The 27,733-nt window shown below is 45.4% G+C and overlaps 1 protein-coding gene across 1 annotated transcript in view; it reads right to left on the reverse strand.

Moving 5' to 3' along the window:
• The window catches only part of LOC140482516 (unconventional myosin-X-like), a 256,377-nt gene that overhangs the window by 66,196 nt on the left and 162,448 nt on the right, over positions 1–27,733 (reverse strand). Inside the window, exons 25-28 of the mRNA XM_072580068.1 lie at positions 19,859–19,982; positions 18,922–19,165; positions 12,017–12,112; positions 10,612–10,705 (exon numbers count right to left, since the gene is read on the reverse strand). Of these exons, the coding sequence (XP_072436169.1) occupies positions 10,612–10,705; positions 12,017–12,112; positions 18,922–19,165; positions 19,859–19,982 (558 nt within the window). The remainder of the gene's footprint in view (positions 1–10,611; positions 10,706–12,016; positions 12,113–18,921; positions 19,166–19,858; positions 19,983–27,733) is intronic.

Below are 27,733 nucleotides of genomic sequence, written 5' to 3' on the forward strand. Positions count from 1 at the left end.
CCCATCAAATCCTCCCAGGTTAGGGACAGCACAGGGTTTGATACAGAGTAAAGCTCTATTGACTGCGAGGCTGGTGCAGGAGGGAGGGCTTCAGATACTTAGGCCATTGGGATACCTTCTGGAGAAGGTGGGACCTGTACATGAAGGACGGGTTGCACCTGAACTGGAGGGGCACAAATGTCCTGAGTGGGAGATTTGCTCGTGTGGGTCAGGAGGATTTAAACTAGTTTGGCAGGGGGAGGGAACCAGAGCTACACATCCAAGAGTTGGTGTGGGGGGGTGGCTCTTGTAGATGGGGCAGTGATAGGATGTAGTGCCCAAAGAGAGAAAATGCTGGAAAATCTCAGCGGGTCTGGCAGCATCTGTAAGGAGAGAATAGAGCTGACGTTTTGAGTCTAACCCTTTTCCTTTTCTCTCAGTGTTAGACAAGGTATTTACTAAGACTCACTTCCACAGCCATATTTCCTTCTTTCCTTTTCTGCATCCCACAGGATGTAGTGAATCTATTGGGAAGGTTTTTCATGTGATGAAACAAAGGGATCGGTTAAAGTGTGTCTGCTTTAATGCAGTTAAAAATCCCACACCACCTGGTTATAGTCCAACAGGTTTAATTGGAATCACTAGCTTTTGGAGCGCTGCTCCTTCATCAGGTGGTTGACAACAGCAGCGCTCTGAAAGCTAGCACTTCCAAGTAAACTTGTTGGACTATAACCTGGTGTTGTGGGATTTTTAACATTGTCCACCCCAGTCCAACATTGGCATCTCCAAATCATGCTTTAACGCAAGGAGTGTCAGAAATAAGAGTGATGAACTTCGAGCATGGATCAGTAGCTTGGGGCTACAATGTTGTGGCCATAACGGAAACATGGGCTTCACAGGGGCAGGAATGGTTGCGAGGTATTCCAGGATTTAAAACATCTAAAAAGAACAGGGAGGGTGGAAAAAGAGGAGGGGGCGTAGCATTGCTAATCAGAGAGAGCATCACAGCTACAGAAACAAAGGTTGTTGAGGAAGGTTTGTCTACTGAGTCAGTATGGGTGGGAGTTAGGAACAGCAAGGGAGCAGCCACCGCACTGGGGGTTTTCTACAGACCCCCTAATAGCAGTAGAGAGGTTGAAGAGCTCATAGGCCGGCAGATTTTGGAGAAATGCAGATGAAGCAGGGTTGTTGTTATGGGTGACTTCAACTTTCCCAATATCGACTGGAACCTCCTCAGTGCAGATGGTTTGGATGGAGCCGTTTTTGTCAGGTGTGTTCAGGAGGGTTCAGTATGTAGACAGACCAACGAGGGGAGAGACCAATTTGGATTTGGTGCTTGGCAACGAGCCAGGACAGGTGTCAGATCTCACAGTAGGAGAACACAACTGTCTCACATTTACCATAGCCTTGGAGAATGATAGGAACAGTTACAGAGGGAAGATATTTACTTGGGGAAAAGGAAATTATGACGTTATCAGACAGGAGTTGGGAAGTACAGACTGGGAGCAATTGTTCCACAGAAAGGGCACAGCGGAATTGTGGAGATTATTTAAGGAGCAGTTGTTGTGAGTGATGCATGAATTTGTTCCTCTGAGACAGGTAAGAAGGGAAAAGATTAAGGACCCTTGGATGACGAGAAACAGAGGAGCTTCTCATCAAAAGGAAGAAGGCAGCTTACGTAAGGTGGAGGAAGCAAGGATCGAGCACTGCTTTAGAGGATTACAGGCTGACTAGAAAGGAGGTCAGAAAGGGACTGAGGAGAGCCAGGAGGGGGAACGAAGAAGGCTTGGCAGAAAGGATTAAGGAGAACCCAAAGGCATTTAACTCATGTGAGGAATAAGAGACTGATCAGGGAGATGGTTGGGCCTGTCAGGGATAGTGGAGGGAACTTGTGCGTGGAGTCTGAGCAGATAGGGGAAGCCCTAAATGAGTGTTTTGCTTTGGTTTTCACGAAGGAAAGAAACCTTGTTATAAATGAAAACTTAGAGAAGCTGGGGTACAGTCCTGACCAGATTAAGATTGATGAAGTTGATGTGCTGGAAATTTTGGCAAACATTAAGATTGATAAGTCCCCAGGGTCAGACCAGATTTATCCTAGGCTGCTCTGGGAAGCGAGAAAGGAGGTTGCTAAGCCGCTGGTGAGGATATTTGCCTCCTCACTCTCCACGGTATTTGTACCAGAGGATTGGAGGGAAGTGAATATTGTTCCTCTTTTCAATAAGGGGAATGGGAAAATCCCTGACAATTACAGACCAATCTTACGTCTGTGGTCAGCAATGTTTTGGAAAGAAGTCTGAGGGATAGGATTTATGACTATTTGGAAAAGCATAGCATGATTAAAGGTAGTCAGCATGGCTTTGTGAGGGACAGTACTGGATTAGTGGTGCTGGAAGAGCACAGCAGTTCAGGCAGCATCCAACGAGCAGTGAAATCGACGTTTCGGGCAAAAGCCCTTATTCCATCGATTTCGCTGCTCGTTGGATGCTGCCTGAACTGCTGTGCTCTTCCAGCACCACTAATCCAGTATTTGCTTTCCAGCATCTGCAGTCATTGTTTTTACCTTTGTGAGGGACAGGCCATGCCTCACCAATCTTATTGAGTTATTTGAGGAGGTGACAAGACAGGCCGACAACGGCCAAGCAGTAGATGTGGTGTAGGAAATCCTCAAGGACGAAGGTGAAGAGCCAGAGGTGTTGGTACATGTCGGCACAAATGATGTCGGGAAGAAGAGGAGGAACATACTACAGCGGGACTTTAGAGAACTAGGAAGAAGGCTGAAAAGCAGGACATCCAGGGTGGTTAACTCTGGTTTGCTTCCAGTTCCTTGGACTGGTGAGGCCAGAAACAGGGAGATAATGGACTTGGACGTGTGGCTGGGGAACTGGTGCAGGAAGCAAGGATTTAAATTCTTGGATCACTGGGGTATGTTTTGTGGTAAACATAAATTATATGAGAGAGACGGTTTGCACTTTAATAGGTTAGGGACCAGCATTCTGGCAGGCAGGTTTGCTACTGCAACACAGCTACGTTTAAACTAAGTAGCGGGGGGGAGGGGACAAACTGGATGTTTAAGAAGGAAATTGAAGGGAAAGTTAGAACAAGGGAAGTCAAGAAAGACAACTGTATCAATGAGGCAGAAAACTCAAAGGGATCATGCTGTAAGGTTGAGTGAAATAGGAGTTGATGGGAAGGATGAGGGCAGTAACAAATTAAAAATACTATACATGAATGCACGAAGCATTAAAAATAAGGTGGATGAGCTTGAGGCTCTTTTGGAAATTGGCAGATACGATATTGTGGGGATAACTGAGACGTGGCTTCAAATGGACAGGGCCTGAGAAATGAATATTCAAGACTACACATGCTATCATAAGGACAGACTGACGGGAAGAGGGGGTGGGGTGGCCATGTTGGTAAGGGATGTAGAGTCAGTGTGGATAGAGCTGAGAAATTCTAAGGGTAAAAAGACCTCTTGGGAGTTATCTACAAGCCCCAAACAGTAGTCTGGATGTCGGATGTAAATTGAATCAGGAGCTGAAATTGGCCCGTCGCAAAGATGTTACTCCAGTTGTTATGGGGGATTTCAACATGCAGGTAGACTGGGAGAATCAGGATGGTATTGGACCTCAAGAAAGAGACTTTATGGAGTGCCTCCGAGATGGATTCTTAGAGCAGCTGGTGTAGGAGCCTACCAGGGAGAAGGCAATTCTGGATCTGGTATTGTGTAACGAACCAGGGACCTCAAAGTGAAGGAGCCATTGGGAAGTAATGACCATAATATAATAAGCTTCAATCTGCAATTTGAGAGGGAGAGGGTACAGTTGGAAGTGACAATATTTCTGTTAAATAAAGGGAACTACGGAGCTATGAGGGAGGAGCTGGTCAAAGTCCAAGGGTGCAGTACCTTAGCAGGGAGGACCGTGGAGAAACAGTGGCAGATATTTCAGTGTATAATGTAGAAGATGCAGGATCAGTTCATTCCAAAAAAGGAAGAAAGATCCTAGGAGGAGGCATGGGATGCCGTGGCTGATGAGGGAAGTTAAGAAAAATATAAAGTTAAAAGAGAAAAAGTATAACATAGCAAAGATAAGTGGGAAAACGGAGGACTGGGAAGCTTTTAAAGAACAACAGAGGATTACTAAGAAGGAAATGCGCGGAGAAAAAATGAGGTACGAAGGTAAACTGGCCAATAATATAAAGGAGGATAGTAAAAGCTTTTTTAGGTATGTGAAAGGCAAAAAAATGGTTAAGACTAAAATTGGGCCCTTGAAGACAGAAACAGGGGAATATATTACGGGGAACAAAGAAATGGTAGAAGAATTGAATTGGTACTTCAGATCTGTGTTCACTGGGGAAGACACAAGCAATCTCCCTGAGGTAACAGTGGCTGAAGGACCTGAACTTAAGGGAATCTATATTTGCCAGGAATTGGTGTTGGAGAGACTGTTAGGTCTGAAGGTTGATAAGACCCCGGGGCCTGATGGTCTACATCCCAGGGCACTGAAGGAGGTGGCTCGGGAAATCGTGGATGCATTGGTGATTATTTTCCAGAGTTCGATAGATACGGGATCAGTTCCTGCGGATTGGAGGATGGCTAATGTTGTACCACTTTTTAAGAAAGGTGGGAGAGAGAAAGCAGGAAGTTATAGACCAGTTAGTCTGACCTCAGTGGTGGGAAAGATGCTGGAGTCTATTATAAAGGATGAAATTACGACACATCTGGATAGCAGTAACAGGATAGGTCAGAGTCAGCATGGATTTATGAAAGGGAAATCATGCTTGATTAATCGACTGGAATCTTTTGCGGATGTAACTCTGAAGATGGTCGAGGGAGATCCAGTAGATGTAGTGTACCTGGACTTTCAGAAAGCCTTTGATAAAGTCCCACATAGGAGGTTAGTGAGCAAAATTAGGGTGCATGGTATTGGGCGCAAAGTACTAACTTGGATTGAAAATTGGTTGGCTGACAGGAAACAAAGAGTAGTGATAAACGTCTCCATTTCGGAATGGCAGGCAGTGACCAGTGGGATACCGCAGGGATCAGTGCTGGGACTGCAGCTTTTTACAATATATGTTAATGATATAGAAGATGGTAATAGTAATAACATTAGCAAATTTGCTGATGATACTAAGCTGGGTGGCAGGGTGAAATGTGAGGAGGATGTTAGGAGATTACAGGGTGACCTCGACAGGTTAGGTGAGTGGACAGATGCATGGCAGATGCCATTTAATGTGGATAAATGTATGGTTATTCATTTTGGTGGCAAGAACAAGAAGGCAGATTACTACCTAAATGGAATCAATTTAGGTAAAGGGGCAGTACAGAGGGATCTGGGTGTTCTTGTACACCAGTCAATGAAGGTAAGCATGCAGATACAGCAGGTAGTGAAGAAGGCTAATAGCATGCTGACCTTCATAACAAGAGGGATTGAGTATGGAAGCAAAGAGGTTCTTCTGCAGCTGTACAGGGCCCTGGTGAGACCACACCTGGAGTACTGTGTGCAGTTCTGGTCTCCAAATTTGAGGAAAGACATTCTGGCTATTGAGGGAGTGCAGCATAGGTTCACGAGGTCAATTCCTGGAATGGCGGGACTACCTTACACTGAAAGACTGGAGCGACTGGGCTTGTATAACCTTGAGTTTAGAAGACGGAGAGGGGATCTGATTGAGATGTATAAGATTATTAAAGGATTCGACACTCTGGAGGCAGGAAACATGTTTCCGCTGGTGGGTGAGTCCCGAACCAGAAGACATGGCTTAAAAATACCATTTAGGACAGAGATGAGGAGAAACTTCTTCACCCAGAGAGTGGTGGCTGTGTGGGATGCTCTGCCCCAGAGGGCAGTGGAGGCCCAGTATCTGGATTCATTTAAGAAAGAGTTGGATAGAGCTCTCAAGGATTGTGGAATCAAGGGTTATGGAGATAAGGCAGGAACAGGATACTGATTAAGATGACCAGCCATGATCATATTGAATGGTGGTGCAGGCTCAAAGGGCAGAATGGCCTACTCCTGCACCTATTGTCTATATGGACTTCAGCAAGGCATTTGATAGGGTTCTCCATGGTAGGCTCATTCATAAAGTCAGGAGGTATGGGATACAGGGAGATTTGGCTATTTGGATTCAGAATTGGCTGGCTGACAGAAGACAGAGAGTGGTTGTAGATGGAAAGTATTCTGCCTGGAGGACAGTGTTGAGTGGGGTCTCGCAGGACTCTGTTCTTGGACCTCTGCCCTTTGTAGTTTTTATAAATGACTTGGATGAGGAGGTTGAGGGGTGGGTTAGTAAATTTGCAGATGACACAAAGGCTGGAGGTGTCATCGATTGTATAGAGGGCTACTGCAGGCTGCAGCGCGACATAGGCAGGATGCAGAGCTGGGCTGAGAAATGGCAGATGGAGTTCAACCTGGATAAATGCAAAGTGATGCATTTTTGAAGGTTGAACTTGAATGCTGAATATAGGATTAAAGACAGGATTCTCGGCAGTGTGGAGGAACAGAGGGATCTTGTTCAAGTACATAGATCCCTCAAAGTTGCGATCCAAGTGGATAGGGTTATTGAGAAAGCATATGGTGTTTTGGCTTTTATTAACACGGGGATCAAGTTCAAGAGCTGTGAGGTTTTGCTGCAGCTCTATAAGACCCTGGTGAGACCACACTTGGAATATTGTGTCCAGTTCTGGTCGCCCTATTACAGGAGAGATACAGAGGCTTTGGAGTGGATGCAAAGAAGGTTTAACAGGATGCTACCTGGACTGGAGGCTTGTCTACGAAGAGAGATTGACTAAGCTCGGACTTTTCTCTCTGGAGAGAAGGAGAAAGAGAGGTGACCTGATCGAGGTATACGATCTAATGAGAGGCATGGATAGAGTCAATAGCCAGAGACTTGTCCCAGGACAGGATTGACTCCTCGAGGGGTCATAGTTTTATGATATTAGGAGGAATGTATAGAGGAGACGTCAGAGGTAGGTTCTTTACGCAGAGAGTTGTGAATGCGTGGAATGCATTGCCAGCAGTGGCAGTGGAAGCAGAGTCATTAGGGACATTTCAGCGACTGCTGGACATGCACATGGTCAGCAGTGAATTGAGGGCTGCGTAGGTTAGGTTACTTTATTTTAGATTTGGAATAATACTAGGCCCAACACTGTGGGCCAAAGGGCCTGTTCCGTGCTGTACTTTCTATATTCTATGATCTATATTCTTTTAGAACAAAGAACGGTACTGCACAGAAACAGACCCTTTGGCCCAACAAGTCTGTACTGACACAAGATGTCTTTCTAAACTAAAATCCTTTTGCCTCTCCACGGTCCGTATCCCTCTATTTCCTGCCTATTCATGTCTCTGTCAAGATGCCTCATAAACATTGCTGCTGTATCCACCTCCACCCCCCTCCTCTGGCAGCACGTTCCAGACACTCCCCACCCTCTGTGTAAAAAACCTGCCTCTCACGTCTCCTTTAGACCTATCCCCTCTAACTTTAAACCTATGTCCCAGAGTAATTGACATTTCTACCCTGGGAAAAAGACTCGTGACTCTCCATTCTATCCAGGCCTCTCATCAGTTTGTAAACCTTGTTCAGGTTCCCCCTCAGCCTCTGATGTTCAAGTGTAAACGAACCAAGTATGTCCAATCTCTTCTCATAGCTAATACCTTCCAAACCAGGAAACATCCTGGTAAACCGTTTCCGTACCCTCTCCAAAGCCTCCACATCCTTCTGGTAGTGTGGTGACCAGAACTGTACACAATATTCCAAATGTGGCCTAACTAAAGTTCTATACAGCTGCAGCAGACTTGCCAATTTTTATACTCTGTGCCCTGACCAATGAAAACAAAAATGCAATACACCTTCTTGATTGCCTATCCACTTGTGTTGCTACTTTCAGGGAACTGTGCATCTCTATGCCTAGATCCCTCAGTCTGTTTATTGTTACGGTATACTTTCCTCCTGCATTAGATCTTCCAAAATGCATCAGCTCACATTTATCCAGATTAATTTCATCTGAAATTTCTCTGCCCAAGTCTCCAGCCTATCCTTATCCTGCTGTATCCTCTGACAATGCTCCACACTACCTGCAGCTCTTCCAATCTTTGTGTCATCCACAAGCTTACTAATCATGTCACTTACATTCTTCTCCAAATCATTCATATATATTACAAACAACTCTGACCCCTGCAGAACACCACTGGCGACAGATCTTCAGTCAGAAAAACACCTTTCCATCCTTCCAACACTCCTCTCTGTCTTCTATGGCTAAGCCAGTTCTGTATTCATTTCACCAGCTCACCACACATTCCATGTGACTTCACCTTTTGTATCAGCCTGCCTTTAGGGGCCTCGTCAAGGTCTACGTAGACAATATCCACCACCCTGTCCTCATCAATGATCCTCGTCACCTCCTCTAAAAACTCTATTCAGTTTGAGAGACATAACTTCTCCCACACAAAGCCACACTGCCTAATGATAATAAGTCCATATTTTTCCAAATGTAAATAGGTCCTGTCCCTAAGAATCTTCTCCAATAATTTCCCCACCCCTGATATAAGGTTCACTGACCTGTAAATTTTCTGATTACCCCTGTTGCCTTTCTTAAAAAACAGAACCACTTTGGCTATTCCCCAGTTTTCTGGGACCTTGCCTATGACAAAAGAGGATGCAGAGATTTCCTACAAGACCCCAGGAATTTCCTCCTTCAACCTTTTGGATAGATCCCATCAGGTCCAGGGGACCTGTCTATCTTAATACTTTTCAAAACACCCAACACCTCTCCCCTTTTTATGATGCCCTAGAGTATGAACATACCCCTCATTAGACTATTCATCAGGCCCCTCTCATTTGCAAAGTGTTTGTTAAGGACCTCATCCACTTCCTCCGGATCCACACATAAATTACCTCCTTTGTTGTTGATTTGACCTACTCTTTTCCTGGCTACCATCTTTCTCCTTATATATGTATAAAAACCTTGGGGTTTTCCTTAATCCTGTTTGCCAAGATCATTCCAAAGCCCTTTGTTTACTTTCTTTCCTGCTTTCTTTACATTTCTCAAGGGCTCTGTCATCAGTTTCCTAAATCTTATGTATTCCTCCTTTTTCTTTCTGACAAAGCTCACAATTTCTCTTCTCATCCGAGGTTCCCAAATCTTGCCATCCTTCCCCTTCACTTTCACAGGAACATGCTGCTCCTCAACTTTAAGTAAATTGGCCTTTACAAGATTCCCACTTGTCAGATGTGGAATTACCCATAAATGGCTGCTCCCAATCTACATTTCTCAATTACTATCATATATTGTATCTATATTATAATTAGCCTTTCCCCAGTTTGGTACTTTCACCTGAGGTCTACCTTTGTCCTTATCCAGAAGTAACTGAGAACTTGGTGACTTATGGTCACTCTTCCCCAAATACTCCCCCACTGAAACTTCAATCATCTGCCCAGTACCAGGTCTTGTACGGCTTCTTCCTTAGTTGGATTATTTACATATTGTTTCAGAATACAATCCTGGACATACCTAACAAATTCTCCCCCATCTAAGCCCCTGGTACAAAAGGAACCCCAGTTAGTTTAGGAGAAGTTAAAATTACCCACCGCAACAACCCTGTTGTTTCCATGTTCTGTCCACTTAGCTGTTCCTCTTATCACCTGCTGGCTGTTGGGAGGACTGTAGTACAATTCCATCAAAGTGATTCCACCTTTCCAATCCCGAGCTCTACCCATAATGCCTCGCTGGATGAGCCCTCCAAGGTATCCTCCCTTAGTACAGCTGTGACATTCTCCTTGATCAGTAACGCAACTCCCCCAACTCTTTTACATCCCTCTCTATCTCGTCAGAAACATCTAAGTCCTAGAATGTTAAGCTGCCAGACTTGCCCGTCTCTCAACCTAGACTCTGTCATAGCTACAGTCACGAGTATGTTGTTGGAAAAGTGCAACAGGTCAGGCAGCATCCAAGGAGCAGGAGAATCGACATTTTGGGCATAAGCCCCTCACCAGGAATCTTATGCCCGAAACATCGATTCTCCTGCTCCTCAGATGCTGCCTGACCTACTGTGCTTTTCCAGCACCACATTCTCGACTCTGATCTCCAACATCTGCAGTCCTCACTTTCTTCTTCTGTCACAGCTACAACATTAGAGTTATATATGTTACTCCAAATGCTAAGTTCATCTGCCTTACCTGTCATACTCCTCACATTAAAACAAATACACCTCAGACCACCAGTCCCACACATTCAGTAACCTTCCCCTGACTGTTCCTCCTCTTAGTCTGGCCTTAGTCTCTAACTCTTACTCGGTAATCTCACCTGCTGACCTACTGCTCTGATTCCCACCCCCTGCCACATCAATTTAAACTCTCCCGAGTAACACTAGCTGTAACTGAGAGTAAAACTCCCTACAGATACTCCCAGGACAGGACCCTATGGGGTTAGACACAGCGTAAAGCTTTCTCAACTCTTTTAAACTGAAAGTAAAGCCTCCTCAACATTGTACCATCAAACATTTCCTGGAACAGTACAGTGTTTGATATAAAGTTAAACTCCCTCTCATGGGGCCTTTCTCCATTTAAAAGAATTCGCCATCTCTCATGGCTTCATTCTGTGTGTTATTGAGAGTTTAAGGACAGTAAACTGACACTTACCACTGCGTTCTTTGGATTTGCCTGTTCATCACGCATCTCTCGCAGCTGCTGCTGTGTTGCACTATGAACGCCACTCAGTACATTGAACCAATCACTGTCCAGATAAAACACACCAGTGAACAGCGTCTCATCACCACCGTGTCCCCCAATGCACCTTCTCCTCTCTTATCCCTGCCCCACTTTCCACATCTCCTCCACACATTTATCTCCTCTGCACAGTGGTTAGCACTGCTGCCTCACAGCGCCTGAGACCCGGGTTCAATTCCTGCCTCAGGCGACTGACTGTGTGGAGTTTGCACGTTCTCCCCGTGTCTGCGTGGGTTTCCTCCGGGTGCTCCGGTTTCCTCCCACAGTCCAAAAGATGTGCAGGGCCAGGTGAATCGGCCATGCTAAATTGCCCATAGTGTTAGGTAAGGGGTAAATGTAGATGTAGGGGTATGGGTGGGTTACGCTTCGGCGGGGCGGTGTGGACTTGTTGGGCCGAAGGGCCTGTTTCCACACTGTAAGTAATCTAATCTAATCTAATCTAATCAGCCAATTTTCTCCTCAAGACTCACTTGACAGAAGAGCAACAATTAGCCATTTTGGGGATTGAATCAACACATTGACACCAAAGGTGACAGAATGGCAATTAGCTCTCAGCATATTTCTTCCATTACAGTCATAACACTCCACCACTGGAGGCTGGGTCTTTAGCTGTCTAGGCCCTGAGGTCAGGGGGCAATCCCTCTCCACCTCTCAATATCACTTTACCTTTAAAATGGTCATAACTTTCCTCTGAGTAAATGTTTGGTCACCTGACCTAATTCCTAATCCCTCCTTCCTTGTGACATGTTGGAATGTTTCACTTGTTCCTCTGAGGCGTTGTCTTTTTTTCACTGTGTTCACGAAGGTTTATGAATAAAAGTTGTTGCTGATTAATGTATACGTGACCGGGAATAGGAACATGGCTGTCAGGTTACAGGCCAGCTCCTGAGAATAGTTCAACCACAAGGAAATATGTAACTAGATGCTGGAGAGCAGGCCAACACAGAGTGGTCCTCAGTGAGTACATTGATAGGCTGAATGGCCTCCTGCTGTTTTGGAACCATTGTATAACAAAGGAGGAGCACTCAGAAAGCTTGTGATTTGAAATAAACCTGTTGGACTGTAACATGCTTTGTGTGACTTCTGACCTTGTCCACCCAAGTCCAACGGCAGGACCTCCACATCAAAGTCATGACAGCTCAAGAAGGCAGCTCGCAATAAGCTTTGACAAAGCAATTGTAGATGGGCAATAAATGCTGTCCCAGCCAGTCACCCACATCCCATCGACACAGCCCCACCAGGTTTCTCTGTCCTGAACCCCTTGGAGAATTGTACCTTTGATCTCACTTTCCTGAGCAACAAAAGGAAAGAAGGATACCTGGCATCCTGAGGAGACTCAGCGACGATGTGATAGATTCTCTCATCTGTCACCACATCTAGAGCATTTTCCTTCTCTCCATTGTCCACAATTTCTCTGCAGAGACAGCGAAACAACACGATAATACATCATCAACTTTGAGAAGATATATAAGAGAGGGAGGACAATCAACACAGAAAAGAGGAGTGCATGATCAAACAACGGAGATGGCTGATCCATGGCAGATACATCCAGAGAGCTGAGAGGTTAGAGTCATAGAGATGTCCAGCATGGAAACAGACCCTTCGGTCCAACCCATCCATGCCAACCAGATATCCCAACCCAATCTAGTCCCACCTGCCAGCACCCGGCCCATATCCCTCCAAACCCTTCCTATTCATATACCCATCCAAATGCCTCTTCAATGTTGCAATTGTACCAGCCTCCACCACTTCCTCTGACAGCTCATTCCATACACGTACCACCCTCTGCGTGAAAAAGTTGCCCCTTAGGTTTCTTTTATATCTTTCCCCTCTCACCCTAAACCTATGCCCTCTAGTTCTAGACTCCCCAACCCCAGGAAAAAGACTTTGCCTATTTATCCTATCCATGCCCCTCATAATTTTGTAAACCTCTATAAGGTCACCCCTCAGCCTCCGACGCTCCAGGGAAAATAGCCCCAGCCTGTTCAGCCTCTTCCTGTAGTTCAGATCCTCCAACCCTGGCAACATCCTTGAAAATCTTTTCTGAACCCTTTCAAGTTTCACAACATCTTTCCGATAGGAAGGAGACCAGAATTGTATGCAATATTCCAACAGTGGCCTAACCAATGTCCTGTACAGCCGCAACATGACCTCCCAACTCCTGTACTCAATACTTTTACCAATAAAGGAAAGCATACCAAACGCCTTCTTCACTATCCTATCTACCTGCGACTCAACTTTCAAGGAGCAATGAATCTGCACTCCAAGGTTACTTTGTTCAGCAATACTCCCTAGGACCTTACTATTAAGTGTATAAGTCGTGCTAAGACTTACTTTCCCAAAATGCAGCACCTCGCATTTATCTGAATTAAACTCCATCTGCCACTTCTCAGCCCAATGGCCCATCTGGTCCAGATCCTGTTGTAATCTGAGGTAACCCTCTTCACTGTCCACTGCACCTGCAATTTTGGTGTCATCTGCAAACTTACTAACTGTACCTCTTATGCTTACATCCAAATCATTTATGTAAATGACAAAAAGTAGAGGACCCAGCACCGATCCTTGTGGCATTCCACTGGTCACAGGCCTCCAGTCTGAAAAACAACCCTCCACCACCATCCTCTGTCTTCTATCTTTGAGCCAGTTCTGAGGGAAGCGAGGAGATGCAGACTACATGGTACAATGCGACAGGGGGTTCAGGTCAGAGAATCCTGCTGGGGGTGTGGGCTAACTATACATAAATTGTTGAAGGTGGCAGGTCAAGTCCAGAGACTCAGTTTAAAACCATACAGGATCCTGTATTTCAAACAGAGACAAATTAAGGCAGTTATCGCTGGGGAAAAAAAAATCTTTAAATGCCCTCCAAGGCTCCTGCTCCTTTTCTTAAAGCAGTGCCCCTTGGTTATTGGACCCTAAGGAGAAATGCTTCTCCCTATCTGCTCCATCTATGCCTCTCAGAACTTTCGGTATTTCAATCAGCTGCCCAGTCAACTATCTTTGCTGTAGGGGAAAACAATCCTAGCTTATCCAAATCATAGCTTATCTAGTCTCTCATCAAAAGTGAATCAGCCCAGCCCAAGCAACATCCTGGTGAATCTCCTCTGCACCACCTCCAGTGCAACCACATCCTTCCTGGAGCAACTGGACTTGAATACCTTTGAGTTTAGGAGACTGAGAGGGGATCTGATTGAGACATATAAGATTATTAAAGGATTCGACACTCTGGAGGCAGGAAACATGTTTCCACTGATGGGTGAGTGCTGAACCAGAGGATACAGCTTAAAAATACGGGGTAGGCCATTTAGGACAGAGATGAGGAGAAACTTCTTCACCCAGAGTGTGGTGGCTGTGTGGAATGGTCTGCCCCAGAGGGCAGTGGAGACCCAGTCTCTGGATTCATTTAAGAAAGAGTTGGATAGAGCTCTCAAGGATTGTGGAATCAAGGGTTATGGAGATAAGACAGGAACAGGATACTGATTAAGGATGATCAGCCATGATCATATTGAATGGTGGTGCAGGCTCGAAGGGCAGAATGGCCTACTCCTGCACCTATTGTCTATTGTCTATAACGTGGTGACATGGGGAAGTGATAGTCGAGTGGTATTTATCAGCTGAGTGTTAATCCAGAGACCTAGGTGTTGGGTGCTGGGTTTGAATTCCCCCACAGCAGATAGTGGAATTTGAATTAAATGAAACTCTGGAATTAACAGTGTAATGAAGGCCATGCTGATTGTTGGAGAAACATCTGGGTCACTAATGTCCTTTAGAGAAGCAAACTGCCTTCCTGACCTAGTCTGGCCTCCATGTGACTCCAGACCCACAGTGATGGGGTTGACTCCTAACTGTCTGGGATGGTCAATAAATGCTCATCATCCGGTGAGTGGATTTTTTTAAAAACTGCATATAGTACTCCAGCTAACTAATGTCATATACAGCTCCATCATAACCTTCTTGCTCTTGTATTCAATGCCTTGACTAATCCAGGCAAGTATTCCACATGCCTTCTTAACCACCTTATCCTGCTGCCTTCAAGAATTTCTGGACCGCTCGTTGCATTGTCCTTCACCTTGTTCGCCTTCCAAAAAAGCATTATCTTATAATGTTCAGGATTAAATTCCATTTACCACTTTGTTCAGTCCATCTGACCAGCCTGTCTAAATCATTTGGCAGTCTAAAACTTCCCTGCTCACTGTTTACCATGCCAATCTTCACATCATGTGCAAACTTACTAAGCATGTTCATGTCTAAATCATTAATGTACACAATACACAGTGAGGGTCAAAAAACAGACGTGCGGAATCCAGGGTAACAGGAAAAATGCAAGATTGTTTCCTGTGATGTGAGGAATATCGAATCAGCCATGATCCTATTGAATGGCAGATCACGCTCAAGGGGTTAGTTCTGATTCCATTTCTTATAAGCTCATGGAACTCCACGGGAGGCAGAGTCTGTGATAGATAAGAATTACAGGGAAGTAGTTACTCCTAGGCATGAAGAATGCTGGGTGACTGTTAGAAGGGGGATAAAACAGTCAGCGCAGGGATCCCCTATGAACAAGTATACCGTTTACTGTTGAGGGGGGATGGCTTACCAGAGGGATGCATTGCGGTACAGGTCTCTGGTACAGAGCCTGTCCCTGTTGCACAGATGGAAAGGGGGGAAAGGAAGAGAGTGTTAGTGATTGGGAACTCAATAGTTAGAGGCTCAGATAGAAGGTTTGTTGGGAACGAATGAGACTCGCGGTTGGTGTGTTGCCTCCCAGGTGCCAGGGTCTGTGATGTCTCTGATTGTATCTTTGGGGTTCTGAAGAGAGAGGGTGACCAGCCTCAAGTCGTGGTCCATGTAGGTACCAACGACATAGGTAGAAAGAGGGATAGGGATATAAGGCAGGATTTCAGGGAGCTAGGGTGGAAGCTGAGAACTAGGACAAACAGAGTTGTTATCTCTGGTTTGTTACCCATGCCACGTGATAGCGAGACAAGGAATAGGGAGAGATATCAGCTGAACACGTGGTTGCAAGGATGGTGCAGGAGGGAGGGTTTCAGATTCTTGGGTCATTGGGGATCATTCTGGGGAAGATGGGACTTGTACAGACAGGATGGTCTTCACTTGAACCAGAGGGGTACTAACATCCTGGATGGGAAATTTGCTGGTGCTATTCGGGTGGGTTTAAACCAGCTCAGCAGGGGGATGGGAACCTGAGGTGTAGTTCCAGTGCAATGAGGATGTGAGATCACAAGAGTGTGCTGGCAGACAGTAAGCTGGTTTGAATTGTGTCTACTTCAACGCCAGGAGTATCCGGAATAAGATAGGTGACCTTTCAGCAAGGATAGGTACCGGGGACTTCGAAACATGGATACAGCAGGGCTAGAATTGATGTTGCAGGTTCCAGGGTTTAGATCATTCATTAAGATCAGGGATGGTGGTAAAAGAGGGGGAGGTGTGGACTTGTTAGTCAAGGATGATATAATGGTGGCTGGAAGAACTTCTGACGAGGACTCATCTACTGAGGTGGTATAGGTTGAGGTTAGAAATTGGAGAGGAGAGGTCACACTGCTGGGAGTTTTTTATAGGCCTCCACAGAGTTCCAGGGAGGTGGAAGAGAGGATTGGCAAATCGATTCTGAGCAGGAGTGAAAGGAACAGGGTGGTCATTATGGGGGACTTTAACTTTCCCAACATTGACTGGAAATACTATTACTCTAGTACGTCGGATGGATCAGTTTTTGTCCAATGTGTGCAGGAAGGTTTCCTGACACAATATGTCGAAGGACTGACAAGAGGGGAGGCCACACTGGATCTAGTGCTTGGTAATGAACCAGGCCAGGTGTTTGATTTAGTGGTAGGTGAGCACTTTGGAGACAGTGATCATAATTTGGTTAGGTTTAGTTTTGCAATGGAAAGGGATAGGTACATGCCACAGGGCAAGAGCGATAGATTGGGGGAAGGGCAATTATAATGCGATTAGGCAAGATTTAGGAGGCATAGAACAGGGTAGCAAAATGCAGGGGATTGGGGACAATCAAAATGTGGAGCTGGTTTAAGGAACAGATATTGCGTGTCCATGATAGGTATGTCCCTGTCAGGCAGGGAGGAAGTGATAAGGTAAGGGAATCGTGGTTTACTAAAGAAATTGTATCTCTTGTTAAGTCGAAGAGGGAGGCTTATGTGACATTGAGGCAAGATGGTTTAGATGAGGCGATGGAGAGTTACAGATTATCTAGGAAGGATTTAAAGAGAGAAATAAGAAGACCAAGGAGGGGACACGAGCAGTCTTTAGCAAATAGAATAAAGGAGAACCCTAAAGCTTTCTATAGGTATGCGAGGAATAAAAGGGTGACTAGGGTAGGAATAGGGCCAGTCAAAGACAGTCTGGCAGCATCTGTAAGGAGAGAAAAGAGCTGACGTTTCGAGTCTAACTGACCCTTTGTCAAAGCTGGATGACAAAGCTTTGGTTTCAGATTCCAGCGTCCACAGTAATTTGCTTTTATCCAGAGGACTAGATAGGGTAGACAGTGAAAGTCTTTTTCCTAGGATGATGATGTCAGCGTGTACGAGGGGGCATAGCTACAAATTAAGGGGTGATAGATTTAAAACAGATGTTAGAGGCAGGTTCTTTACTCAGAGAATGGTAAGGGTGTGGAATGCCCTACCTCCCAATGTCGTTAACTCAGCCACATTAGGGAGATTTAAACAATCCTTGGATAAGCACATGGATGATGATGGGATAGTGTAGGGGGATGGGCTTAGATTAGCTCACAGGTCGGCGCAATATCGAGGGCCGAAGGGCCTGTTCTGTGCTGTGTTCTTCTATGTTCTATGGACATTGGCTTCCAGTCACAAAAATAGCCTTAGACCATGTACTTCCTGTCACTAAGCCAATTTTGGATTTAAATTACTAAAGTGCTGTGGATCCTATGTACTCTTAACCTCTTCCATGAGAGACCTGAACAAAATCTTGACTGAAGTCCATGCAGACTGTTGCATTGCCCTCATCAACACATTTAGTAACTCATCAAAAAATTCAATCAATCCTGTCAGACATGATCTCTGCTGACTATCCTTGATGAGTCCTGGCCTCTCCAAGTGGAAATTAATTCTGGCCCTATGAATTTTCAGACTACAGATATCAGACTCAGTGGCCTGTATTTCCTGGTTTATCCCTCCTTCACATCTTGAATTATGGTACAACAATATCTGTCCTCCAGACCTCTGCACCCATCCTGTGGCTAAAGAGGAATTCAAAATTATTTCAGGGCTCCTGCAATCTCATCTCCTACTTCCCACAGTACCTTGGGATACATCTCATGCGGGCCTGACACCCTCTTTTTCTCAATGCCAGTGTGTTCAAGGAGATTATAATCCCAGCTCTGATTTGGAGACTTGCATTATCCTCTGGCATGGGAATCCAGATGTGTAGCTGTATCTTCTAGCTGCACACATTGATTGCCACTTTGATCCCTAACAGACCCTACTCTTTCCCTAGTTATTCTCACATCCCTTATACTTATAATTCGGAGATGCCGGTGTTGGACTTGGGTGGACAAAGTTAAAAATCACACAACCCCAGTTTACAGTCCAACAGGTTTGTTTGGAAGCACCAGCTATCGGAGCGTTGGTCCTTCATCAGGTGGTTGTGAGCAGTGCGCCGAAAGCTGGTGCTTCCAAATAAACCTGTCGGACTATAACCTGGTGTAGTGTGATTTTTAGCCTTATACTTACATAATGCCTTTGGAATTTCCTTAACATTATCCACCAGGGTTCTTTCATATCTGCTGTTTGCTCTATGTTTTTATTCTACGATTCCATCCTAATTTTGCTTTAACATAGCCCCCTGTATTTTGGATATTCTCAAGGGCACCTGCTGTTTCAAGTCTCAGTATCTAACATAAGCCTCACTTTTATTTCTTACCCAATCTTGTACATCCCTTGATAACCAGCATTCTCTGTACTTGTTGGTCCTAGACATCACCTTTATCTGATCATGTTGGCCCTACACTGCTGATTATCCTTTTGAATGTCTCCCACTGCTCTGACGTGGATGTTCCTATAACTAGCTACTCCCAGTTCACTTTGGCCAGATCCTGTGTTATTTTATGAAAATTGACCCTCGATTACAATCAGTGCTTGGGGGTGTGGGAGTGGGGATGGGAGGGATGGGGTTGGGGGGGGTCGGGGGGGGGATTAACAGCTGACTGAATAGGTGGAGGCGGCTCTGCCTCACCTTGCCCCTCGGATATCGATCGTCCCTTTCAGCTTCTCTTCACTGTCATTCTCAAAATACATGAGTCGGGTTTCTCGCAGCACAAACCAGCGACGTTTCCAGTTCCTGCGAGACAGTGTGGACATTCCACCACCTTTCTTGTACAGCCAGCCTGACTTAAGGGCCTCCTGCTTGGCACGGAACCACATGAAGGTCTCATCCTTCAGCACACACCAGCGTCGTTTCCACGGGATCATCAGGCCTCCTGAATAAGTCAAACAGCACTGGTCAGACAAGGACAATGGGAAACGGCAAAGGATAATCCCCAACAACCCCCCCCCCCCCATACCCTGTGAGACTGGGCCCTACCAATCCCACCAGCGGGAGCTGTGTGGGGCAGGGCCCTTCCTACAACACTGGTCCCTGTGGGACTGGGCTGACCTGTTATTGCCCTCTGGGACCAGGCTCATCACCCCACTGATTGGAGCATTCCCCCAGTGCCAGCAAGACTGAGCCCTACCTCAGTCATAACAGGGACACAGCATGGAAACAGACCCTTCGGTCCAACCGGTCCTTGCCAACCATAATCCCAAACTAAACTAGCCCCCCCCACTAGCTGTACTTGGCCTATATCTCTGTGAACATTTCTTATTTATGTGTTTACCTGAATGTCTTTTACATGTTGTAACTGTGCCCACATCCACCACTTCCTCAGGAAGTTTATTCCACACATGAACCGCGCAGTAAAAAACTTACCTTTCATGTATTTTTAAAATCTCTCTTCTCTCATCTTAAAAATATGCTCCCCGTTCTGGAAATTCCCACCCTAGAGAAAAGACACCTGCCATTAACCCTGTCTATACCTCCCATTATTTCATAAGCCTCCAGATGATCACCTCTCAACCTCCTACCCTCAGACTCTCTGCTCCCCAGTATTGTGATCCAGAAAGTAGCTCACCTTTCATGTAGAGGTAACCATGGAAGTATGGGGCCCTGGACCCGCTGGTAATGGGCATTCGACAAGTGTTGAACTCTTCATCAGTATCTGCTGGAAGGTCAAGCTCCTCCTCACTGTCCATGAACTGTCCAGAAAGAGTAATAATAAGTGATTCCAGAAGCCCCGTGTACAATAACAATATAACAACTAGGAGCAGGACGAGGCAATTCAGCCCCTTCAAGCCTGCTCCACCATTTCATATGATCATAGCTGATCTCATCTGAACCTCAACTCCACTTTCCTGTCTGCATAATCGTTATAATCGTTCCCATAACCCTTCTAAATATTACTAATTTTAAAGCTGGCTGTCTACTGCACTCTGTGTTAGTGAATTCCACAGATGTACAAACCTTTGAGAGAAGTGATTGTGTCTCAGAGTCATAGAGCACAAAAACAGACTCTTTGGCCTGACTAGCCATCCCAATCTGACGTAGTCCCATTTGCCAGCACTTGGTTTATGTCCCTCTAAACCCTTCCTATTCATATACCCAACCAGATGCCTTTTAAATGTTGTAATTGTACCAGCCTCCAGCACCTCGTCTGACAGCACAGCCCATACACACACCATCCTCTGCATGAAAACTTGGCCCCTCAGGTCCCTTTCTAAATCTTTCCCCTCTCACCTTAAACTATGCCCTCGAGTTTTGGACTTCCCCAAGACGACCTTGGCTATCGACCCTATCCATGCCCCTCATGATTTTATAAACTTCTATAAGGTCACCCTTCAGCCTCCGATGCTCCAGGAAAAGCAGCCCCAGCCTGTTCAGCCTCTCCCTATAACTCAAACCCTCCAACCCTGGTAATATTCTTGTAAATCTTTCCTGAACCCTGAAGTTTAGTACTTTTCCTGTGGAAGGATGATCAGAACTGTCTTCTAAAAGTGACCCCATCAATGTTCTGTGATGACATCCCAACTTCTATACTCAATGTTCTGGCCAATGAAGACAAATGTGCATAATGCCTTCTTCACTATCCTATCTACCTGCAACTCTACTTTCAGGGAACTATGCACCTACATCCCAAGGTCTCTTTGATTGGCAACACTCCCTAGGACCTTACCATTAAGTGTGTAAGTCCTGCCCTGATTTACTGTTCCAATATGCAATTCTTCACATTTATCTAAATTAAACTCTATCTCCCACTCCTCAGCCCATTCATCCATCTGATCAATGTCCCATTGTACTCAGAGATCACCTTCTTCACTGTCCACTTTACCAGCTATTTTGGTGTCATCTGCAAACTTACTAACCACACCTCCTATATTTTCATCAAAATCATTTATATAAATGTCTAAAAGCAGTGAGCCAGCACCAATCCTTGTGGCACACAGCTGGTCACAGGCCTCCAGTCTGAAAAGCAACCCTCCACCACTACCCTTTGTCTCCTACTTTCAAATCAATTTTGTAGCCAATTGGCTAGCCCCCTCTGGACCCCATGTGATCTAATCTTATTAACCAGTCTACCATGTAGAACCTTGTCAAACACTTTGATGAAGTCTATATGGAGAACGTCTACGACTCTACCTTCATTAATCCTCTTCATTACTTCAAAAAAACTCTATCAAATTAGTGAGACACTATTTCCCATGCACAAGGCTATGCTGACTATCCCTAATCACTCCTTGCCTTTCCAAATGCATATAAATCCTGTCCCTCAGAATCTCCTCCAACAACTTACTCCTCCACCACTGACATTAGGCTCACTAGTCTACAGTTCCCTGGCTTTTCCTTACAACCTTTCTTAAATAATGGCACCACGTTAACCAACATCCAATCTTCTGGCACCTCACCCACTTCTGATCTAAATATCTCAGCAAGGGGCCCTAGCATCCAACAAAGGTTTGGGATTCACCTGATCAGGTCCCAGGGATTTAAAGACAAAGAAAATGGATCCAAAGAAAGGGAGTTCATGCAATGCTGACAGGGTGGCTTTTTGGAACATCATGTGATGGAGCCCACAAGGGAGCAGGCTATTCTGGACTTAGTGCTATGTAATGAGCCAGACTTTATAAAAGATCTTAAAGTAAGGGAACACTTAGGAGGCAGCGATCATAATATGGTAGAGTTCAGTCTGCAGTTTGAAAGAGAAAAGGCAAAATTGGATGTGATGGTGTTACAGTTAAATAAAGGTAATTATAAGGGCTTGAGAGAGGAACTGACGAAAATAGACTGGAAGGAGTCTCTTGTGGGGAAAACAGTAGAGCAACAATGGCAGGGGTTTCTGGGTGTAATTGAGGACATAGTACAGAGGTTCATCCCAAAGAAAAGAAAGGTTTCTGGGGTTGGGGGTGGGGGTGGAGAATTAGACAGCCATGGCTGACAAAGGACATCAGGAAATGTATCATAGGAAAAGAGAGGGCCTATAAAGTGGCCAAGAGCACTGGGAAATCAGAAGATTGGGAAGACTACAAAAACAAACAGAGGATAACAAAGACGGAAATAAGGAAGGAGAGGATCAAATATGAAGGTAAGCTCGCCAGTAATATTAGAAATGATGGTAAAAGTTTCTTTCAATACATAAGAAACAAACGAGAAGCAAAAGTAGAAATTGGGCCGCTCCAAATTGATGAAGGAAGGCTAGTGATGGGCGATAAACAAATAGCTGAAGAACTGAATAAATACTTTGTGTCAGTCTTCACAGTGGAAGACATGAGTAATATTCCAACAGTTAAGGAGAGTCAGGGGCAGAGTTGAATATGGTAGACATTACAAAAAAGAAAGTGCTTGAAAAACTAAAAGTTGATAAATCGCCTGGCCCCGATGGGCTACATCCTAGAGTTCTGAAGGAGGTGGCTGAGGAAATAGCAAATAATCTTTCAAAAACCACTGGAGTCAGGGAAAGTCCCAGATGATTGGAAAATCGCTGTTGTAACCCCCGTGTTCAAGAAAGGATCAAGACAAAAGATGGAAAACTATAGGCCAATTAGCCGAACCTCGGTGGTAGATAAAATTCTAGAATCCATCGTTAAGGATGAGATTTCTAAATTCTTGCAAGTGCAGGGTCAGATTAAAACAAGTTAGCATGGATTTAGTAAGGGGAGGTTGTGCCTAACAACCTGTTAGAATTATTTGAAGAGGCAACAAGTAAATTAGACCAGGAAAACCCAGTGGATGTGGTCTATCTAGACTTCCAAAAGGTCTTTGATAAGGTGCTTCACGGGAGGCTGCTGAGTAAAGTGAGGGCCCGTGGTGTTCGAGGTGAGCTACTGGGATGGATTGAGGATTGGCTGTCTGACAGAAGGCAGAGAGTTGGGATAAAAGGCTCTTTTTTGGAATGGCAGCTGGTGACAAGTGGTGTCCCGCAGGGTTCAGTGTTGGGCCACAGCTGTTCACTTTCTATACTAATGATCTGGACGAAGGGACTGTGGGCCTCCTGGCGAAATTCGCCGATACAAAGTTAGGTGGATAGGCAGGTGATACTGAGGAGGTGGGGAGGCTGCAGAAAGATTTAGACAGTTTTTCGGAGAGTGGTTCAGGAAATGGCTGATGAAATTCAATGTGAGGTCTTGAACTTTGGAAAAAAGAATACAGGCATGGACTATTTTCTAAACGGTGAGAAAATTCATAAAGCCGAAGTACAAAGGGATCAGGGAGTGCTAGTCGAGCATTCTCTAAAGGTTGACTTGCAGGTTGAGTCCTTGGTTACGAAAGCAAATGTAATGTTGTCAAGAGGGTTGGAATATAACAGCAGCGATGTGCTTCTGAGACTTTATAACACTCTGGTTAGGCCACATTTAGAATACCGTGTCTAGTTTTGGGCCCCACACCTCAAAGGACATACTGGCACTGGAGTGTGTCCAGTGGAGATTCACACGGATGATCCCTGGAATGGTAGGCCTAACATACGATGAGGATGCTGGGATTGTATTCATTAGAGTTTAGAAGGTTGAGGGGAGATCTAATAGAAACTTACAGGATAATGCATGGCTTAGAAAGGGTAGACGCTGGGAAATTGTTTCCATCAGATGGGTAGTAGTCATGGGCGATTTCAACTTCCCAAATATTGATTGGCAGCTCTTTAGATCAAGTAGATTGGATGGGACGGTGTTTGTGCAGTGTGTCCAGGAAGCTTTTCTAACTCAGTATGTAGATTGTCCGACCAGAGGGGAGGTCATATTGGATTTGGTACTTGGTAACGAACTGGGACAAGTGATGGGCTTGTTAGTGGGTGAGCATTTTGGTGATGGTGACCACAATTCTGTGACTTTCACCTTGGTTATGGAGAGAGATAGGTGTGTGGAACAGGGCAGGTTTTGCAATTGGGGGAAGGGTAAATACGATGCTGCAAGACAAGATCTGAGGAGCATAAATTGGGAGCACAGGCTGTCAGGGAAGGATGTTGTTGAAATGTGGAACTTTTTCAAGGAACAGATATGACGTGTCCTTGATATGTATGTACCTGTCAGGCAGGAAAGAGATGGTCGTGTGAGGGAACCTTTGTTGACGAGGGAGGTTGAATGTCTTGTAAAGAGGAAGAAGGAGGCTTATATAAGGTTGAGGAAACAAGGTTCAGACAGAGCAGTGGAGGGATACAGGATAGCCAGGAGGGAGCTGAAGAAAGGGGTCAGGAGAGCTAAGAGGGGACATGAAAAATCTTTGGCGGATAGGATCAAGGATAACCCGAAGGCATTTTATGCGTATGTGAGAAACATGAGAATGACGCAAACGAGGGTAGGTCCGATCAAGGACAGTAGTGGGAGACTGTGTACTGAGTCGGAAGAGATAGGAGAGGTCTTGAATGAGTACTTTTCTTCAGTATTTACAAATGAGAGGGACAGTTGATGAGGAGAGTATGAAACGGACTGGTCAGCTAGAGGAGATACTTATTGGGAAGGAAGATGTGCTGGGCATTTTGAAAAACTTGAGGATAGACAAGTCCCCCGGGCCTGATGGGATATATCCTAGGATTATGTGGGAAGCAAGAGAGGAAATTGCAGAGCCGTTGGCAATGATCTTTTCGTCTTCACTGTCAATGGGAGTGGTGCCAGGGGACTGGAGAGTGGCGAATGTTGTGCCCCTGTTCAAAAAAGGGAATAGGGATAACCCTGGGAATTACAGGCTGGTTAGTCTTACTTCGCTGGTAGGCAAAGTAATGGAAAGGGTACTGAGGGATAGGATTTATGAGTATCTGGAAAGACACTGCTTGATTAGGGACAGCCAGCATGGATTTGTGAGGGGTAGGTTTTGCCTTACAAGTCTTCTTGAATTCTTTGAGGAGGTGACCAACCATATGGATGAGGGTAGAGCAGTGGATGTAGTGTACATGGATTTTAGTAAGGCATTTGATAAGGTTCCCCATGGTAGGCTTATGCGGAAAGTCAGGAGGCATGGGATAGAGGGAAATTGGCCAGTTGGATAGAGAACTGGCTAACCGGTCGAAGTCAGAGAGTGGTGGTAGATGGTAAGTATTCAGCCTGGAGCCCAGTTACAAGTGGAGTTCCGCAGGGATCAGTTCTGGGTCCTCTGCTGTTTGTAATTTTTATTAATGACTTGGAAGAGGGAGTTGAAGGGTGGGTCAGTAAATTTGCAGACGATACGAAGATTGGTGGAGTTGTGGATAGTGAGGAGGGCTGTTGTCGGCTGCAAAGGGACTTAGATATAATGCAGACCTGGGCTGAGGAGTGGCAGATGGAGTTCAACCCTGCCAAGTGTGAGGTTGTCCATTTTGGAAGGACAAATAAGAATGCGGAATACAGGGTTAACGGTAGGGTTCTTAGTAAGGTGGAGGAGCAGAGGGATCTTGGGGTCTATGTTCACAGATCTTTGAAAGTTGCCACTCAGGTGGATAGAGCTTGTAAGAAGGCCTATGGTGTATTAGCGTTCATTAGCAGAGGGATTGAATTCAAGAGTCGTGAGATGATGTTGCAGCTGTACAGGACTTTGGTTCGGCCACATTTGGAGTACTGTGTGCAGTTCTGGTCGCCTCATTTTAGGAAAATGTGGAAGCTCTGGAGAGGGTACAGAGGAGATTTACCAGGATGTTGCCTGGAATGGAGAATAGGTCGTACGAGGATAGGTTGAGAGTGCTAGGCCTTTTCTCATCGGAACAGCAAAGGATGAGGGGTGACTTGATAGAGGTTTATAAGATGATCAGGGGAATAGATAGAGTAGACGGTCAGAGTGTTACAAGGGGACATAAATTTAAGGTGAAGGGTGGAAGGTATAGGGAGGATGTCAGGGGTAGGTTCTTTACCCAGAGAGTGGTGGGAGCATGGAATGCGCTGCCTGTGGGAGTGGCAGAGGCAGAATCATTGGTGACCTTTAAGCGGCAATTGGATAGGTACATGGATGGGTGCTTAAGCTAGGACAAATGTTCGGCACATCATCGTGGGTCGAAGAGCCTGTTCTGTGCTGTATTGTTCTATGTTCTATGGGGATACTAGGACCCGTGAGCACAGCCTTAGAATATGAAGGGGATTAATTTCGAACAGAAATGCGGAGACATTTCTTCAGCCAGGGAGTGGTGGGCCTGTGGAATTCATTGCCACAGAGTGCAGTGAAGGCCGAGACGTTAAATATCTTCAAGGCAGGGATTGATAAATTCTTAATCTCGCAAGGAGTGTGGGTAAGTGGCATTGAAATGCCCATCATTAAATGGCAGAGTGGATTCGATGGGCTGAATGGCCTTATTTCCACTCCTATGTCTTATGGTCTTAAAAATATGGCACAGGAACAGGCCATTCGGCCCTCCAAGCCGCTGCCAATCCAAATCCTCGATCTAAACCTGTCGCCTATTTCCTAAGGATCTGTATCCCTCTGCTCTCTGCACATTCATGTATCTGTCGCGTTACATTTTAAGTGATGCCGTTGTACCCGCCTCTACCACCTCTGCTGGCAGCGCGTTCCAGGCACCCTCCCATCGGTGGTCTGATTAGCAAGTGTGCAGATGACAAGTGTGCAAAGAACCTTCCACGCATATTTGCCCTAAACTATTCCCCTCTCACTTTGAACTCATGACCCCTAGTAATTGAGTCCCCCATTCTGGGGAAAAGCTTCTTGCTATCCACTCTGTCTATACCTTTCATGATTTTGTAGACCTCAGTCTGGTTCCCCTTCAACGTCCGTCTTTCTAATGAAAATAATCCTAATCTATTCAACCTTTCCTCATAGCTAGTGCCCTCCATAGCGGGCAACATCCTGGTGAACCTCCTCTGCACCCTCTCCAAAGCATCCACATCCTTGTGGTAATGTGGCGACCAGAACTGTACGCAGTATTCCAAATGTGGCCAAACCAAAGCCCTGTACAACTGTAACGTGACCGGCCAACTCTTGTACTCAACACCCTGACCGATGAAGGAAAGCCTTCTTGACCACTCTACTGACCTGTGTTGCCACCTTCAGGGAATAATGGACCTAAACACACAGATCTCTCCATACATCAATTTTCCCCAGGACTTTTCCATTTACCATATAGTTTGCTCTTGAATTGGATCTTCCAAAACGCATCTTTTCGCATTTGTCCAGATTGAACTCCATCTGCCATTTCTCTGCCCAACTCTCCAATCTATCTATATTCTGTTGAATTCTTTGATAGACCCTTTCACTATCTGCTACTCTACCAATCTTACTGTCATCTGCACACTTGCTAATCAGACCACCTATACCTTCCTCCAGATCATTTATGTATATCACAAACAACAGTGGCCCCAACACGGATCCCTGTGGAACACCACTGGTCACAGTTCTCCATTTTGAGAAACTCCCTTCCACTACTACTCTCTGTCTCCTGTTGCCCAGCTAGTTCTCTATCCATCTAGCTAGTACACCCTGGACCCCATGCACCTTCACTTTCTCCATCAGCCTACCATTTATCTACCTTTAAAACGTTTAAGAGATC

The sequence above is a fragment of the Chiloscyllium punctatum genome, chromosome 10 (assembly GCF_047496795.1).
Source record: "Chiloscyllium punctatum isolate Juve2018m chromosome 10, sChiPun1.3, whole genome shotgun sequence".
Lineage (NCBI taxonomy): Eukaryota > Metazoa > Chordata > Chondrichthyes > Orectolobiformes > Hemiscylliidae > Chiloscyllium > Chiloscyllium punctatum.